This window comes from Trichosurus vulpecula, chromosome 9, assembly GCF_011100635.1.
Source record: "Trichosurus vulpecula isolate mTriVul1 chromosome 9, mTriVul1.pri, whole genome shotgun sequence".
NCBI classification, from domain to species: Eukaryota; Metazoa; Chordata; class Mammalia; order Diprotodontia; family Phalangeridae; genus Trichosurus; species Trichosurus vulpecula.
In genome coordinates this window covers 116,840,619-116,858,766 of record NC_050581.1, presented here as the reverse complement: position 1 = coordinate 116,858,766, position 18,148 = coordinate 116,840,619, and the positions used below count along the sequence as shown (strand labels likewise).

Genomic DNA, 18,148 nt, shown 5'->3' with positions numbered 1-18,148 from the left:
AATATAGAACAGAGATCGTTAGTGGTGGAAAAGAGTGGAAATCCTCAGCATGGAACAATCCTGAGACTGCAAACCAGCAGAGCTTTAGCAGACTAGGACATAGGACACAGAATTCTAGAGCGAATAAATGGATGAAAAAGTACTTCTTAAGCGCTTGCTATGTGTCAGGCTCCATGTTCATCTGGGGGTACAAATACAAGCAAGATAATCCCTGCCCTCAAGGAGCTTATATCTGATAATAAAAGGGAACTAGGAGTGGGGTGGAAGTGAGGAGGGGATAATTAGGTACCATGGTTTGGAAATGGTTCCAGGCAAGAGAAAAATGAAGGCTCATAAGAGCCCAGGGTCCAGAGCCAGAGTCCAAATTCTGGTGGGAGAGGGACAAGTAGAATGATTAGAGTCCAGGTGGCATGGTTTGGAAATAACTAGAAAATTACATGGAGGCCCTTAAAACATAAATCAGAAAGTCATAGGTGGAAGTTCCCTCATGATGTAGAATGGCGGAGCTGGAAGGGACCTTGGACCTTCTGAGTCATTCATACCCTCTTTCTACTTCTCCATGGCTGAGGCAGGGATTTCTATTTGCAGAGTACTAGGCAGAACCCCAAGCTGCTACCAGAAGTTGCTCTAAAAAATTCTTGTTGAATGAGTGGACTCTTTAGGAGGCCTAAGGGCCATGACCGTCATTCCTGCATTATTCTTGGACTCTCAGTGTTTGGTCTGCCTGGTCTCTCAGGACCTTCTTGGGTGGGATAGGTAGCTCGGGACTATGAATGGAAGAAATTAAGAAAGGAAGAACCGGGCCAGCTAGATGGCAAAGTGGATAGAATGCTAGGCCTGGAGTCAGGGAGATCTGAGTTCAAACCTAGGCTCAGATACTTTCTAGCTCTGTGATCCTGGGCAGGCCATTTAACCTCTGGTCTAATGGCACTTACCTCACAGGATTGCTGTGGGGATCAAATGAGATTATATTTGTAAAGTGTTTATCAGTGTTGATGCTTCCTGAACTGATGCACTATGCCTGGCACACAATATATCTTTATCATTATTTTTATTTTACTTTATTTTATTATTATTATATTTTTGTTGTTGTTCAGTTGTGTCTGACTCATTGTGACCCTTTTGGGGGTTTTCTTGGCAGAGATACTGGAATGGTTTGCCATTTCCTTCTCCAGCTCATTTTACAGATGAGGAAACTGAGGCAAACAGGGTGAAGTGACTTGCCCAGGATCACACAGTGAGGAAGTGTCTGAGGCAGGATTTGAACTTGGGAAGATGAGTCTTTCTGACTCCAGGCCTGGTGCTCTATCCATTGCACCACCTAGCTGCTCCGAGCGTTATAGAAATGTCAGTTATTGTTGTTGCTGTTGTCATAATTGTTGTATTGCAGGTGATTAAGGAAGAAGCTACTCATTAAATTGAAATTCAACCAATATTTAGAAAGTACTTATTATTTGAAGGTCTCTTTTCTAGATGCTTAAGGAGAAATCACCTGTGTGACTTTGGACAAGTCACTGCTGGGCCTCAGTTCTTTATTTTTAAAAATGAATGGGTTGACTAGATGCCCCCTAAGGCCCCCTCCAAATCTGTGGTCTGTGATCCTATGTAAATGTCAGTGTCTCTGCTCTCATGGAGCTCAGAATCTGGCAGGAAGATAGAACACAAATACAGTTTGAAGTATATGATATTACATGAGAAGTTGTTATCTGTCCTTCATTCTTGAAGAGGACCAAAGATATCAGGAGGGGGATGTCTTGGCTGGCAAGTGAACTGGACTTAAGTCACCAGCCTTGCTCTCTCTTCCAGAGCTATCTGGATCCAGTGGCAAGACATAGGTCTGGACAACTGGATATAGCCCCAGATGTAGTGGGAGACCGTGGCCTTTTTAAGCTAAAGTCTTTCCCAAGTCTCAGTTTGTCTGAGGCATCACCCATTCAACAATTAAGGCTAGGTAAGAAACAAGGCCAAAAAAATGGCCTCTTGTACTTTTTAAAAAAAATCCATCTGGGAGGGGAAGACCCTCAAGATTTCTGGACAGAACAGAAACAGTTGCTGTTTACACTCACTCTGAGCCACCAAGATCCAAGCAATGACCAAGTGAGGCTTGGGCTGGGACTTATTATTGGCTGATCTGTGGGAGCCAAAGTGATTTGGGTTTAAGGCATAGTCAAGTAGATGCATTTGAATTCCAATGGGCTTTATCAAAGTCTCATTTTCCAGAGCTCTGTTTCAAGAAATCATGAATGAAACTACATGGGACAAGAGAATTAATTGTCCAATTTTAAAAAAAAAAGATAAAAGAAATAAGTAGGGAAGAGAAAAAAAAATATAGCCTTCAAACCCCAAGAAAAGAGAGAGAGAAAGAAAAAGAAAAAAAAGAAAGAAAGGAAGAAAGAAAAAAAGAAAGAAAGAAAGGAAAGAAGGAAAGAAGGAAGAAAGAAAGGAAGGAAGGAAGGAAGGAAGGAAGGAAGGAAGGAAGAAAGGAAGAAAGAAAGGAAACTGTGTTGCCCAACTGGCCAGTTCTAGTTTTGTCCCCAGTGGGCAGCTCTTTTTCTGCTCACAGAGGTTGCTTCAAGAATAAAGGACAAACAGTAGCAGCAAACTATGTGGAGGTTGAAGGGGAAGGAAGGTCATTACCAATGACTGGGTGCAGGGTAGGCTCCCTGGAGAAGATGGCTATGTGTCTTCCACGGCCGGGCAAAGTGGTGCTATTGCCTCTCCTCCATCTCATCCAAATCACAACCTCCCTGGGCCTCATGTAAAATGAAAAATTTGGACTAAATGGCCTCTGAGGTCCCTTCTACCTCTTAATCTATGATCCTGGGTTCAAATCCTGGCTCTGCTGCTTACCACCTTGAACAAGTCACTTAATCTCTCAAGGCCTTGGTTTTCTCACCTTAAAAATGAGTCAGACTAAGGGTCTTTCCAACTCTAAATCTGTGTCTCAAAGATTAAAACAATTTAAGACTGCATTAAGTTTTTTTTGACTGCCCTCATTTCTTCATTTACAACTGCAAGAATTCTAAAAGATCATCTGGTCCAGTAGCTCTCAAGATGTGGTCCAGAGAATCCTAACCTAAATGAACTAAGGTGTTTTTATTTCTAATATGGTAAATGTTGATAGATATGACCCATATAAACAAAAGCTCTTGGTGGGAGAGGTGGGGAGTGGTCCTCAATAATTTTTAAGAGTGTAAAAGTATCCTGAGACTGATAAGTTTGAGAACCACTCATCTAGCTGAATCTCCTAATTTTACAGATGAGCAAGCTGAGGCCAGAGTGCCCAAGGATACACAAATGCTAAGTGACAGAGGGAGATGGGGAAGGGTATGGCTAGACCCCTCTCAGCAGGGCTTGAAGGTTCTGCTTCTTCCCAAGGTCTCCTGGCAGACTCTTCTGAGATCTCAGCCATGGAGTTCTCTTCCCCTGCATGATGCACTATCCAAATGGCTAAGAATGACCCCTGCTGATATCTGGGCTGGGACCACCTGCAATAGAACACTAGCAAGCTCATTTAGATTATCTTGCTAAAACATCTCTGCCAACAAGCAGCTGGCAACATCCTCCTGGCTGCCCATCTCTTCTTCGTTAAATTTTACCTGCCCTTCAAAATGCCTGAACAAGTCTAAAATCATCTGGCAAGCTTTTCTTGACTGCCCCAAGCCCATTAGGATCTTTCTCCTCTAAGCATATTGTATACACCACAAAATCTATCACTTGAGCACCTAGAACACAGAATGTCATAGCTGGGAGGGGCCTTGGAACAGAGAACATGGAATATCAGGCCTGGTGGGGGTGGAGATTTGGAGGGAAATCTTAGAAAAGAGAACAAGATGGCAGACAAAAGGCAGGGATTTGCTTGAGCTCTCAGATGGTGTGGAACAATTTTCCAGTCGAAGACAACTTAGAAGGTTAGCAGGAAAGGTCTACTAAACCTGGGTGAGAGTGGAGTGCAGTCCAGGGTAGGCCATGCCCCAGCAAACTACTGGTAGGCCTTCAGGGCTACTGAATCAGTGGTGGCAGGGGTGGTTTCTGGACCTCTCAGCCCACAGACAGTAAGGGAGTCAGACAACTTACCAGAAGGAGTTTACAGAGGTCCCTTTGCTGGCACTGGGTGCAAGACTCTATTGCATTGCCCATACTTGGATCACAGTCCTGAGTCTCAATCCCAGGGCAAGGAGAAGCACTAGCACATCAGAGCTTGTGGCTGCAGGCAAGTTGGGACCCTGGTCACAGTTCCAGGGAGGAAAAGAGTAATTCTGGTCACTCACACACCAGAGCACAGACCAGAAGAGTAGTAAACATACCTCTCCTTGGAAGAACTGAAAACATAGGTCCCCAGAATTTTCTCTGAAAATGGCTACACAAAATACCTGAAGCTTGGAACACTGCCCCCTCCACTCCAGAAGCAGAGCTCCACTTTAACATAGAATTAAAAGTCAAGAAATAGGCTGCAAAAATAAGTAAACAGCAGATAAAGATCCTGACTATAGAAAGTTACTATGGTAACAGGGAAGATCAAAACACAAACTCAGAAGAAGACAACAATATCAAAACTGCTACATCCAAAGCCTCAAAGAGAAATATGAATTGGTCTCAGGCCATGGAAGAGTTTAAAAAGGATCTTAAAAGTCAAGGAAGAGAGATAGAGGGAAAATTGGGAAGAGAAATGAGAGTTATGCAAGCGAATCATGAAAAAAGAGTCAACAATTTGGTAAAGGAGACATAAAAAATACCAAAGAAAATAACAGCTTAAAAAACTATAGGACAAATTGTAAAAGAGGCACAAAAATCCAATGAAGAGAAGAATGCTTTGAAAAACAGAATTGACCAAATATAAAAAGACATACAAAAACTCACTGAAGAAAAGAACTCCTTAAAAGCAGAATAGAAAAGAGGTATGAGAGATAAATAAAGAAAATAATTCCTTAAAAATTAGAATTGGGCAAGTGGAAGCTAATGACTCCATGATACACCAGGAAACAATAAAACAAAATCAAAAGAATGAAAAGAACAGAAGAAAATGTGCAATATCTCATTGGAAAAACAACTGACCTGGAAAATAGATCCATGAGAGATAATTTAAGAATTGTTGGGCTACCTAAAAGCCATGATCAAAAAAAGAGCCTAAACATCGTCTTTCAAGATGTTATCAAGGAAAACTACTCTGATATTCTAGAACCAGAGGGAAAACAGAAATTGAAAGAATCTACTTATCACCTCTTGAAAGAGATCCTGAAATGAAAATTCTCAGGAATATCATAGCCAAATTCCAGAGCTCCCAGGTCAAGGAGAAAATATTGCAAGCAACTGAAAAGAAATAATTTAAATGCTGTGGAACCATAGTTAGGATAACACAAGATTGAGTAGTCTTTACATTAAAGGATCAGATGGCTTGGAATATGATATTCTGGAGGGGAAAAGAGCTAGGGGAAAAAATGGATATTCAATGAAATAGAGAACTTTCAAGCATTCCTGATGATAAGACCAGAGCTGAATAGAAAATTTGACTTTCAAATACAAGACTCAAGAGGAGCGTAAGAAAGGAAACAGGAAATAGAATCATAAGGAATTCAATAAGGTTGAACTGTTTATATTCCTACCTTATTGGTGAAGCTGTATACTAATTCAACCATTCTGTAGAACAATTTGGAACTAAGCCCAAAGGGCTATAAAACCATGTATTTAACCAAGGAAAAAGGAAAAGGACCTTTATGTACAAAAGTATTTATAGCAGCTTGTTTAGGTGTGGCAAAGAATTGAAAAGTGAGGTGTCCATCAATTGGGGAATGGATGAACAAGCCATTGTATATGGTTGTGATGGAATACTATTGTTCTATAAGAAATAATGAATGGGATACTCTGTAACAACAACGCTGCTTGCGGCTGCTGTGGATGGGTAAGACCAATAACACCAGTACACGGGTTCTTTGATCTTCTTTTCTAAGGAAAGCAACTTTAAGGGGTTTACAACCTCACTTTAATCAAACATACATATATCATTCATTCAGTTCAGGGGAAAAAGTCAGCACCCTGAACTTCAGAGAAAACACAAACAGAAATTACAATCAGAAATTATACATACATACATACATACATACATATATATATATATATATATATATATATATATACATATATATAATATAAACAGAGCAAATAACACAAATCAGCAGACAGGGCTTCTGTCTGTCTGTCTGTCCATAGCAATATGTATGTAGTTACCAGAAAGCAAAGCACCAACATCTGCGTTTTCAAAGCCAGGGGGCTCCTAAATGGCTACCCAGAGTCTTGTCTGGCCACTCTTCCAATGAGTGAGCCCCAAAGCAAAATGCTAACCTCCAAGTATATGTATACTTCTTCAGGGTCAGAGGGCCTCACAATCATGTGACTCAAACTCAGGTGACTTAGGCTTTTTTGTGACTTAAGCAGGTCATCAAAGACCCTTGATTCAAAGGCAAGGCTCAATCAAAGGCACTTGATTGCCTTAGTGCTGAGAAGCACTCCAAAAGAAAAAACAGCGAAAAGTCCCACTTTGCTTGCCATTACAAACTCTCAGAAAAACCTGAAAAACTTACACAAACTAATGCAAAGTGAAATGAGCAGAACCAGGAAAACATTGTATACAGTAATAGCAATTTGTATGATGATCAACTGTGAATGACTTAGCTATTCTTAGCAACACAATGATCCAAGACAATTTTGAAGGACTTATTATGAAAAATGCTATCCATCTCCCGAGAACTGATGGAGTCTGAATACAGATCAAAGCATACTTTTTCTTCACTTTATTTTTCTTGGGGTTTTTTTTTGTCCATGTTTTCTTTTACAATATGACTAACATGGAAATATGTTTGGTATGACTGCACATCTATATCAAATTGCTGGCCTTCTCAATGAGGGGGAGAGGAAAAGAGAGAAAGGAGAGAATTTGAAAATCAAAACTTCTTCAAAATGAATGTTAAAATTGTTTTTATCTGTAACTGGAGGGAGAGAAAATATTAAATTTTTTTTAAAAAGAAAGAAAAGAGAACATAGACTAATACAGCTGAAGGTGATATTAGAGCATTAAACACAGGCTATCAGAGCTGGGAAAAGACTTAGAACGGAGATCATAGAATGTCAGAGCTAGAAGGAGCCTTAGAACAGAGAACACAGTGCATCAAGAGCTGGGAGGGGTCATAGGACAGAGGGGCCTTTATTCATTCATTTGATCATTTAATAAAGCCCATTCTTTAAGGCCTCAGGGAACTCTAGGGAGACTGATTTGCCTCCAATTTTCCTACCTTCCTAAATAAGGTCATTGATTTAGAATTGGAAACCTAACTCCTTTATCCTTACAGATAAGCTTACAAAGTGAGGCCCAGAGAACATAGAACACAGACCATGAAAGCTGGGAGAGACCTTAGAACATAGAACACAGAATACCGGAGCCACAAGGGATCTTAGGAAAGAGTGTAGAACCTCAGGGCTGGGGGAAGAGGTCTCCTCTGGGATGTAGAATGTCAAATGTTAAGAGGAAGAAAGACTTAGAATATAGAACAGAGATTGTTCAGGGTGAAAGGAACTTGAGCGACCAGTCGGTTCAAATCTCATTTTGTAAATGAGAGAATTGAGTCTCAGAAAGCAGAAGTGACCTTTCCAGGGTTACTCATTGTGGCAGAATCAGAACTAAAATAAAGGTCTTCCCACCACACTGGGGTAACTTTGTCCCCTTGGCCATTTGAAGGACGGACTTGGGGACTCTTAAGCAAAGTACTGAGATGATCAAAGTTGTATTTTAGGAACATCACTCTTAGACCGGATAATTGATCACTGGACTTGGTGCACCCGTGACTCAGGAAAAGCATGAGGGATTGAACTGAAATCTACTGGGAGTGGGGGGGTTCCCTTTCCTGAGCATTTCCTTTCTATTCTCACACTGCGGAAGGATGTTGCACAGGAAGAAGAGTACTTGTTTTAGAGTCAGAGGACCTGAGTTCAAATCCATATTCTGCCATTATCGGGGGCATGGCCTTGGATAAGGCCCTTCCTCAATTGTGCCTCAATTTGCTCATCTGTAAAATGGAGCTGGACTATATGACCTCTGACATTCCTCCCAATCTATGACCTTCCGTAGAGGCTGGTAGGAATTAAAGGCAAATCACCCCTAAAGCCTTATAGGGTTGAATGAATTAAGGAATGTCTAAAACCCATGGCAATCCCAAGGCATTCTTCTGGTTTAGGACACTGTCTTATTAAGGGCCATGTTCACACATGTACATGTACTTATGTATGTGCACACATATACACGTGCACACACATGCACCAACATGTGCATGTACATATGTGTATGCATATATATATAGGCAGCTAGGTGGCGCCACAGTGCACAGAGTGCCAGGCCTGGAGTCAGGAAGACTCATCTTGAGTTCAAATCCAGCCGCAGACACTTACTAGCTGTGTGACCCTGGGCAAGTCACTGAACCCTGTTTGCCTCAGTTTCCTCATCTACAAAATGAACTGGAGAAGGAAATGGCAAACCACTTCAGTATCTTTGCCAAGAAAACTCCAAATGGGATCACGAAGAGTTGAATGTAACTGAAAGTGACTGAACAACAAAATAATATAAATATACAAGTACATATGCATATACATACACATATGCATATATATGTATGTATATATGTATATATGTATATATATATATATATATATATATATATATATATATATATATATATATATATATATATACACATATATATGTGTGTGTGTATGTAGTTATTCCTTCCACATCACAACTTTCCCCATCGTAGTTTCAATATATCCTGGGTCAACATAAGAAATTAAATGGGAATTTTTGGGGAGTTTTGCAGAAGCCTCAGATGACATGAGGAGGCCAGCAGACGACACAGAACCTATGCCCAAATGCTTAACCCAAATTTTACATAAAAAAATTCAGACTTCTCTGGTATGAAGGGTGAGCCAAAAAATTTTACATGGATTTTCTAGATCATTGCACCCCTAACCCCCTGATGTGGAAGAGATAACAGTACATGGATATAGACATAGACATAGACATTGCCATGGACATGGATATAAGCATAGACATAGTCACAGACACAGACATAGACACAGACACAGACACAGACATAGTCATGGACATAGACACAGACACAGTCATAGACATAGACATAGTCATAGACACAGACACAGACATAGTCATAGACATAGACACAGACACAGTCATAGACATAGACATAGTCATAGTCATAGACATGGACATAGTAATAGACACAGATGCAGACACAGCCATAGGCAGAGTCAAGACATGTAGATATATTCAGGATATCCTAAAAGTCTTAGTGTAGTTTTCAGCTGCTCTTAGACTTTTGGGACACCCTGTACATATGAGTGAATAATTGTAGTTATATAAGCTAGATAATTAAATGTGAATGTGTCTTCTCCCTTGGTTCAGCATAAGCACTCCAAAGGCAGGGCTTATTTTGTTTTTTGTCTTTCTATCACCCTTCCTCTATCACTCCCACTCCCAATCTGGCATTAAAAAAAAAAATCAGATTTTATCCATATAGGGAACTTCTAGGAAGGAATTTCCTCTAGCGATGCGCATCAGGACTTTCTAGTCTTAGCGAATTGCCCAGGGCACTGAGAGGTAGGGTGATTTGCCCAGGGTCACGCAACTAGGATGGGTCAAAAGCAGGACTGAGATCCCAGTTTTCCTCACTCAGAAGCCAGATCTCTAGCTAGGCACCTGACCCCTCATAGACCCTTAATAATTCTTGTTAATTGAGGATGTAAATGAGTTCCTTGAAAGGGAGTAACAATTTGGTGATCAGCATTGCCCCGCCTCCTTCCATTTTTTTTAAAAATCCTGCCTTTACAATTTCAAAGAGCTTCAATATGCACACTTACATTTCCTCCTCCAACAGCCCTGCTGCTCCCTTTTCTAAAGCATCTGACAGTTTTCATAGTGATTGCCTGACAACATTCTCGTGGGGGAAGGCAGGACAAGAATGATTATCCTTCTTTTTCTGATGGGAAAACTGAGGATCAGGGAAGGCGTAGATTTGGATGTAGAAGGGGACCTTGGCAGTCATCTGGTACAACTCCCTCATTTTGCAGAAGAGGAAGCTGAGGCTCAGAGAGGTAAGTGACTTGCCCGGTGTCATAAAGTTAATAATTGGTAGGGCCTGGCAGAGTTCTCTGGGATGCTGTTGGGCAGTGCAGGGATGGGGGTGGGGAATCTGTCGAGCCGGGATTAGATGCCTGTGGCTCCCACTGTCGGGTGGAAAGAGCACTACATTTGAAATCTTCAAGTCAGGGGACCTAGGTTTATAGCCCCTCTCCTACCCTTAATAGTCGTGTGACCTTGAACAAATCATTTCATTTCTCTAGGCCTCATTTGGGGGCAGCTAGGTGGAGCAGTGGATACAGTGCTGGGCCTAGAGTTCCTGAGTTCAAATCCAGCCTCAGAAGCTTACTAGCTGTGTGACCCTGGGCAAATCACTTCACCCTGCTTGCCTCAGTTTCCCTATCTGTAAAATGAGCTGGAGAAGGAAATGGCAATCTACCCCAGCCTTTTTACCAAGAAAACCCCAAATGGGGCTGTGAAGAGTTGGACATGGTTGAAAAGATGACTGAACAACAAAAAGCCTCAATTTCCCCATCCATGAAAATGGACAAGAATCCTGAGATTTACCTTCCTTCCAGGAAGGCAAGCACTTACCTTTCTTGTGCAAAAGGCACCTTGTAAACTTTAAAGTGATGTAGAAAGAAGCGCTATTCTTCCTTTAAGAGTCAACTAAGAAGTCAACTTCTACTGGGAGCTTTTTCCCATCCTCTTTAATTCCAGAACCTATCCTCTGTTGATTATTTCCAAATTATCCTGTATTTAGCTCATTTGTACATAATTGTTCCATATTTTCTCCTGTGTTAACCTTGAGCTCCATGAGCGAAGGGACTGTCTTTTGCCTTTTTTTTTTTTGTATCCCCAGTGCCCGGTGCATGGTAGGTGCTTAAAAAAATGTTTGACTGACTAATCTCTCCCACATGTGGCCTCAAGGCCACAGGTTCCCCACCTCTGGGTTAAGGGAATTGCCCAGAGTTACAGTCAAGGTTGGAGCTGGGAGTAGGGAATATAAGATAGTGAGAAGGGACAAACTGGAGTCCAGTTTAAGAAAGCCCTTGACCTAGCTGAGTTGGAGTCCTGACCCAGCTACTAATTTGCTATGTGATCTTGGGGAAGTCATTCCCCTTCTTAGCTTCAGCTTCCCTACGTATAAAATGGAGGTAAAAGCAACCCATTAAATTAGTCCCATCTCTGAGCTTCCTCAGATCCATCCAGAGTTTCCTCGTCCATCAAAAAGGAATAATAATCCCTGTATCATCTACCTCCCAGAGCTCTTGGGATGGTCCAATGAGATCATATTTATAAAGCGTTTTACTGCTCTATAAATGGAAGCTCTTTATCGAGGACATGAATGTCAAGGTAAAGGTTGAGGCCTTCACCTCCTGAAATAAATGGAAGTCTCCTTCCGGCGAGGGGGAGCCTGCAGCTTGGGGAGAGGCCCCCCCTCCTCCCCCCTAATCGAGGCAAAGGAGGAGAGGAACATGGAAGAGAGAGCTAGCTGCGTGTTCTCACACCCACTATCTCTCCCCAGCCAGCCAGCTCCCTCAAAGCAGAAGTGAGAGGCTGGGAACTGGAGGATGCTAAACTTGGGTTACCATAATAATAGCAGCAGCTGACATTTATATGGTGCTTTACTGCTTCCTTTACATTTATTAACTCCATAGATCTTCATAATATCCCCGGGATGTAGGTAGTGCAAGTATTATTAACCTTCCCCCCTTCCTCCCATTTTACAGAGAAGGAAACAGAGGCTTAGGTATGAATTGATTTGCCCCAAGGTCATATGGCTGGTGAATATTAAAACCAGGACCTGAACCCAGGCTGCCTTACTCTTAGTATAATTAATACTCCTTTTATGATACCAACACAGGTGGAAATGGTGGGGGTCAGTGATTTGTCCACCTAGCTAGTTACACAGCTAGTAACAGGTGGGGTTAGGATTTGAATGCAGATCCTTTGAGTCTGAGTAAGATAATAGGGAAACAGCTTCCCGGAAAGAAGGTGAATCTCAGGATTCTTGTCCATTTTTATGGATAGGGAAACTGAGGCTTTTGTTGTTCAATCATCTTTTTAGCCATGTCCAACTCTTCGTGGCCTGGGCAGAGAAAAAAACAAAACAAAACAAAACAACAGCTAACCACTTGCAAGGTGTGATTTCAAAGGATCTGAGAAGACCTCAACCTCCATCTCCCAAATGCCTCCTCCATACGTTGGCCTAATGCTGAAGTCCCAGGATTACAGAATCAGTCCTTTAATTAAAGAGTGTGCACCTTTAAAGAGGGCAGCTAGGTGGTGCAGTGGATAAGAGCACCGGGTTTAGAGTTAGAAAGACCTGAGTTCAAATCTAGCCTCAAACACTTACTTGTAAGTTGTGTGACCCTGGGCAAGTCACTTAACCTGGTTTGCTTTAGTTTCCTCATCTGCAAAATGAGCCGAAGAAGGAAATGGCAAATTACTCCAGGATCTTTGCAAAGAAAACCCCAAATGGAGTAGGATAGGACTGAAAAATGGCTGAACCCAGTTAGGTGATTCAGTGGATAGAGCACCGGACTTGGAGGCAGGAAGACCCGAGTTTAAATCCAGCCTTAGAAACTCACCAGCTGTGTGACTCTGGGCCAGTCACTTAACTTTTGTTTGCCTTAATCCCCTGGAGAAGGAAATGGCAAACCATTCCAGTGTCTTTGCCAAGAAAACTCCACGGGTCCACAAAGAGTCAGGCACAACTAACCAACAACCTTTAAAGTATAAATCCTCTCACAGTGTAGGGAGGAGGTACCCTTATGGGTCATTAATACCTTTAAGTGAAATCCAGGTTCCAATACCACCTCTTGACCATACCACCCATTGGTGTCCCTGGACAGATTATTTTATGCCTCAGGTAACACCCTATCTCCTAAGTCATAGCCCATTGGGAGTTCCCACCCACGTGAGATCATAGATCCATCAAACATATCCACATTTGACAGAGAAGAGAAGTGACTTCACAGTAAGTGTTAGATTTCGGGTTTTATGGCAGTTATTCTGACTCCTGGACCAGTAGGTGAGGCAGCCCAGCTAGTGACTTAGAGCCAGGAAGACCTGGATTTGAATCCTGCCACCGATACTGGGTGACACTGGACAAGCCACTTAACCTCTGATCCTCCTCAGTTTCTTCATCTGTAAAATAAGGAAATTATAAGTGAAACACTTTGAAAACCTAAAGGTGCCACGTAAATATGAGTTGTGATGATGAAGATGAACAGAGCACAGGCCTGATTGTCAGCAGATCTGGGGTTAAGTCCTGGCCAGGCCATTGACTTGCTGGGTGACCTTGGGGCCAGCCCCGTCCCCTCTCTGGGCCCCAGTGTACTCCTCTGTAAAGCAGGGGTTTGGACCTGATGTTCTCTACAGTCCCTGGCAGCTACTGACAGTCTGTTCTCTGTTTGGGTCCAGCTTGCTGTCCTCCCCAGCCAGTCAGTCCCTCCTGGCTTCAGGCCCTTACCAATCTATCTCTTAATGGGGCCAATAACATTACAGGGGGCTCCCCGGGGCTGCAGTCAGCGAAAGGCATTGCATTCAATCTGATCAGAGGCAGCTGTAGCCAAAGCTTTATCAGAATACAATTTTCTAATCGAGTCTCCTTTTGCTGGTAAAGACTCAAGACTCTTGGTTAAAGAAATCCTGTCTTCTGCCATCTCTCATCTCTCCCTGGCTCCCTCCTGGCTGTTGATAGGAAAAAATGAGGTAGTGCTTATGTTGCCTGGTGCGGGTTATGTTGGGGGTCCCATCCAGGTGAGGGGATGGCAGTGGCTAGGACTAGGACTAGGACTAGGACTAGGACTAGGGCTAGGGCTAGGGCTAGGACTAGGACTAGGGCTAGGGCTAGGGCTAGGACTCAACAGAATAAAGTGGCTAGGCTAGTAAGAATCTGCTGCCAAATTTCAGCAGGCAGTAAGGAGGTAGGGGAACCAAAGGGTCTGTTTGTCCCAGTCAGTCAACTAACATTTGCACAGCCCTCCCTCACTTAAATCCAATTCACTGGCACATCCAGACATCACCTCCCTGGTCTTCAAGAATGAAGGACAAACAGTAGCAGCAGCAGCAGCAGCAAGCATTAAGCAAGGTGCCACTCACTATGCTAAGCACCGGGAATACAAATACCAGTAGAAAGACAGTACCTACCCTCAGAGAGCTTACCTTCTAATGGAGGAAGCCAATACTACAAGGAAGCAGAAGGAGCCGGGCGGGAAGAGTTGTTGTTCAGTCGTGTCTGACTCTCTGTGACCCCATTTGGGGTTTTCTTGGCAAAGATACTGGAGTGGTTTGCCATTTCCTTCTCTACCTCATTTTACAGATGAGGAAACTGGGGCAAACAGGGTTAAGTGACTTGCCTAGGGCCACACTGTTAGTAAGTGCCTGAGGCCGGATTTGAACTCAGGAAGATGAGTCTTCCTTACTTCAGGGTCAGTGCTCTATCTACTGCACACCAGCAGCCTGGTGGGGGGCGGGGGGTGGGGAGGGAGGTAATAAGGCATTTATCTAGCACCTACCACATGCCAAGCTCTGTGCTAAGTGCTTTACAAATATTATCTCATTTGAAAAGGGGCGGCGGGAGCGGGGGAGGGAACAACAAAGGAATGGGACAAGGCAAGCCCCGGCGCTCTCCTTAAAGGGAGGTTCTGGAAGAAGCCAGACACAGAGGCTAGGTCCCTATGTTAGGTATCACAAAATCACAGAATCTCAACAGAATAAAGAGATGTCAGAGGTAATCTATTCCAACCCTTCCGTGAGCAGGAATCTCTTCTACAGTGACTCTCATCAATGGGTCATTCAGCATCCCCTTGAAAACCTTTAGTGATGGAGAGCTCACTACCTTTCCCATTCCGTTTTCGGACATATTTTCCCCTATTCCATCCTGAAATTTGCGTCTCAGCGATTTCCATCTAACTGAGGTTAGATGCCTGGTGACATCTGTGCTGGGTCACACTCATTCATCACCCCGGTCCCAGGGTTCCTACAGCAGGTCAGCAGACCGTGGCTCCGCAATAGGGACCAGGGTCGGCAGTCAGAGATTGGGTCCAATCCGGGATCATTTGGGAACCTTAGCTTAGGGGAGGCTCCACAGTTCTGACAATCTATGGCATATTCTGAGTTCTGAGATCCCTTCCTGCGGCCAAGGTGGGTTGGGGAGCGGGAGCCATCGTGCTTGGGCAGCCCTTGGGAAGGGATCTGGTCTGGCCCGCGGAGCTGAAGGATGGCTCACTTGGGTGAGCGGCACCAATGAAGCCTTCGCTCTCCATTCTTCCCTTAGCCCCCTCTTCTGCCCCTTTCGGCATCCCGGAGACACAGGCTCTTACTTGGCGGAGCCAGAGCCCAGCCAGAAGGAGGCCCCACCTGCTCCCTGGCCATTGGCCGGAGTCCCACAACTCCGACACTCTATTGGCCGTGCGCACTGTTCGTCAGGCGAGCCCCCATTTGGGTCCTCCCACTTCGAAGAGCTGGAGGAGGCGGGGGTGCGAGGGGGAGGGAGCGAGATTGGAGAAGCCTTAAAGCAGTCCCGGTACTGATCTGCTCACTTCTGCCTCCGCTGGCCAGAGGCGCAGCCCAGAATAAGGCGGGGGCGCCCAGGAGAACCTCTGCTTCATCTCTCCAGCAAGCCCAGGTCAGACTCACTCCGCAGCCAAGTTGGGCAGAGACGAGCAGGGGCTCCCGGCCCCATGGAGGCGACCCTCAAGTGTCTGTGGGTCTGCGCCCTCCTCGGTCCCGCGGTAAGTGACCAGCGCCTGCGGTCCTCAAGTCCCCTCCCCGCCTCGGGGCTTCCCCGGAATCCCTCCTCTGGTCAGCCAAATCCCTCTCGGCGGCTTCTTTCTTATCACTTCCCTATGCCTTATCGCCGCACTCCACTCCGGTGGGACTTCCTCTTTGTCCTTATCGGCCGCTGCACCTCAGGTCCCCTTCTCGTGTCTACCCCCGCTCCTCCCCGTGGGGCTTCCCTTGTGTCACTCTCCCGCTTCCATGTGCCTGCCCTCCCCGCCGGTAGGTCTTCCTTCCTGTCCTTCTCCGTCTGCCACACACCCCCACCTCCTCCTTGGACCTTCTCTCTACTTCCCACTTTATTTTCCACCTGTACCCGAAGGCTTTCAGATGCCCCCTCACCCATCTGTCATTACCCTTGTTCCCCCCTCAACCTGTATCTATCTCAGCCCTGCTTTTCCCTCCTCATTCCTTCTTCCCTGTGTGGTATGTTATCGAGAAGGAACTACAGTGACTTTGTCCAGATTACTGTCCCACGATTGGGGGGGCGGGGGGGACGGGGACGGGACGGGGCAAGTAGATCCAGAAGCCAGTGAGCCAAACCGGGCTCAAGATGCGTTCTTCCTATTCCCTCTCACCCCCAAGTGCTAAAGGTTGTTCCCCTCACTTTCGCGGGGCTGGGTCCCCATGCCGCTAGACTTAGGTGGCTCCCACTAAAGGTAGGTCTTCTCTTCACGCCTAAATCGGCCAATGAAGAATTCATCTCTTTACAGCTCTTCTATGCTCTGTGCCCATTTTTCAGAGCACAGATTTAGAGTTGGAAGGGACCTTTAGAGATGGCTTTTCTGAGGAGAAACTGAGGCTTATAGGGTAACTTGCCCGAGTAAATGAGCCAGTATTTAAACACTACTCCCGACTCCAAATCCATTGTCTTTCCTGAGGCTTCTTTAGTTCACTATGTGTGTATTTGGGGCGGGGGGGAGGACAATGTGAAGAGATGAAGCACCAGCAGAGTGTTTTTATTGGCTTTCCCCTTCCTCCACCGACTCCCTTCTAGCTCAGCATCTAATGGAGCGAGTTGGGGAAGACGCAGGGAGAGCCCTCTAGCCCCTATGGAAAAATAAACCATGCTTGCAAATGCTAACTCTGGTATTCCTCCCATCAATTCCCCTCCCCTCCATATTCCCTGCGGGTGGTGGGGTAAAATGAAAAGGGATAGTTGCCAGAGCAGAAGAGACTGAGGTTAGATTCTATTCCTTTCTGTGCTTCCTCTCCGCCAAGGAAACACGGCCTGGTGTGATGAAAACACCACTAGATTAAGAATCGGGAGATGTGAGTGTGACCCTAGCTGTGCTGCTGACCACCTTGGCGGTGACCTCGGGCAGTTGTGGGGGGCACCATTCTGTGCCTTAGTTTCTCTAACTGTAATATAAGAAGGTTGGGCTAGCTGGTTTATTCTAACTCTAAACTTTGTAGGTTTGTTTGTTGTATAGGTGGGGGCCAGGAGTAGCAGAAGGAACTGTGGGGCTTAACTTACAGCCTCCTGTTAGGGAAAAGATGGGGCAAGTTTAAGGAAGCTTTGTCATATATCAAGGAAAACATCATTTAGGACTTAGTTCAGAGGCCCTTGGAAAGAGGAAGAAATAAAGACAACCGGGCCTGGCTGCCTCCTTCAATGCCTGCTCCCTCCCCCAGTCCTTGGAAGAGGGATCATTGAATTTAGAGCTTCTAAAGAAGAGACTGAGGTTCAGAAAAGGCACCTGACTTGTCCAAGTTCACTCCAATAGTAAGTAGCAGAGTCCCTATTCCAACTTGGGTCCCCTGCCTCTCATTTCAGGGCCCTTTCCATTTCACTAATGACCAGGGGGTAGGGAGCCATCATCACCAAATGTTTCCCTCTTCCTTATTTCTCTGTCTTCGGCATAGGCTCTCATCCTCAGAAGTATAGTAGGGGATGGTAAAAGGAACACACTGAACTTGGGAGTTGGACAAGTGGGTCCACATCCTGGATGCAATCAATGCTAGCCTTGTGCCCCTAGGAGCTCCACTCCCTTCTGAAGCTCCATTTTCTGCTCTTTAGGAACCTTGTACTGTGTCCTTCTTGTGTTTTTGTTGTTGATAAAGACTCACAGTAAGGAATCTAATGAGTCTCTAAGCTCAATTGGGCTGCAAGGGATGGGATGGAGGTAGATGTTTGAGAAGGGACAGGTGACTGGTGGCATCAGAAAGGAAGGCAGTCAGAGAGAAGCCCTGGAGCATCTGGAGAGATCTGGACCCTCCTGG

At 44.7% G+C, this 18,148-nt stretch overlaps 1 protein-coding gene across 2 annotated transcripts in view; it reads left to right on the top strand.

Moving 5' to 3' along the window:
• Nucleotides 1–15,687: 15,687 nt before the first annotated feature.
• VIPR1 (vasoactive intestinal peptide receptor 1) overlaps nucleotides 15,688–18,148 on the top strand; it is a 95,436-nt gene continuing 92,975 nt past the window's right edge. For both annotated transcript variants that reach the window (XM_036738747.1, XM_036738746.1), the window contains exon 1: nucleotides 15,688–15,879. In XM_036738747.1, coding sequence (XP_036594642.1) covers nucleotides 15,829–15,879 — 51 coding nt within the window. In that variant the 5' untranslated portion in view covers nucleotides 15,688–15,828. The remainder of the gene's footprint in view (nucleotides 15,880–18,148) is intronic.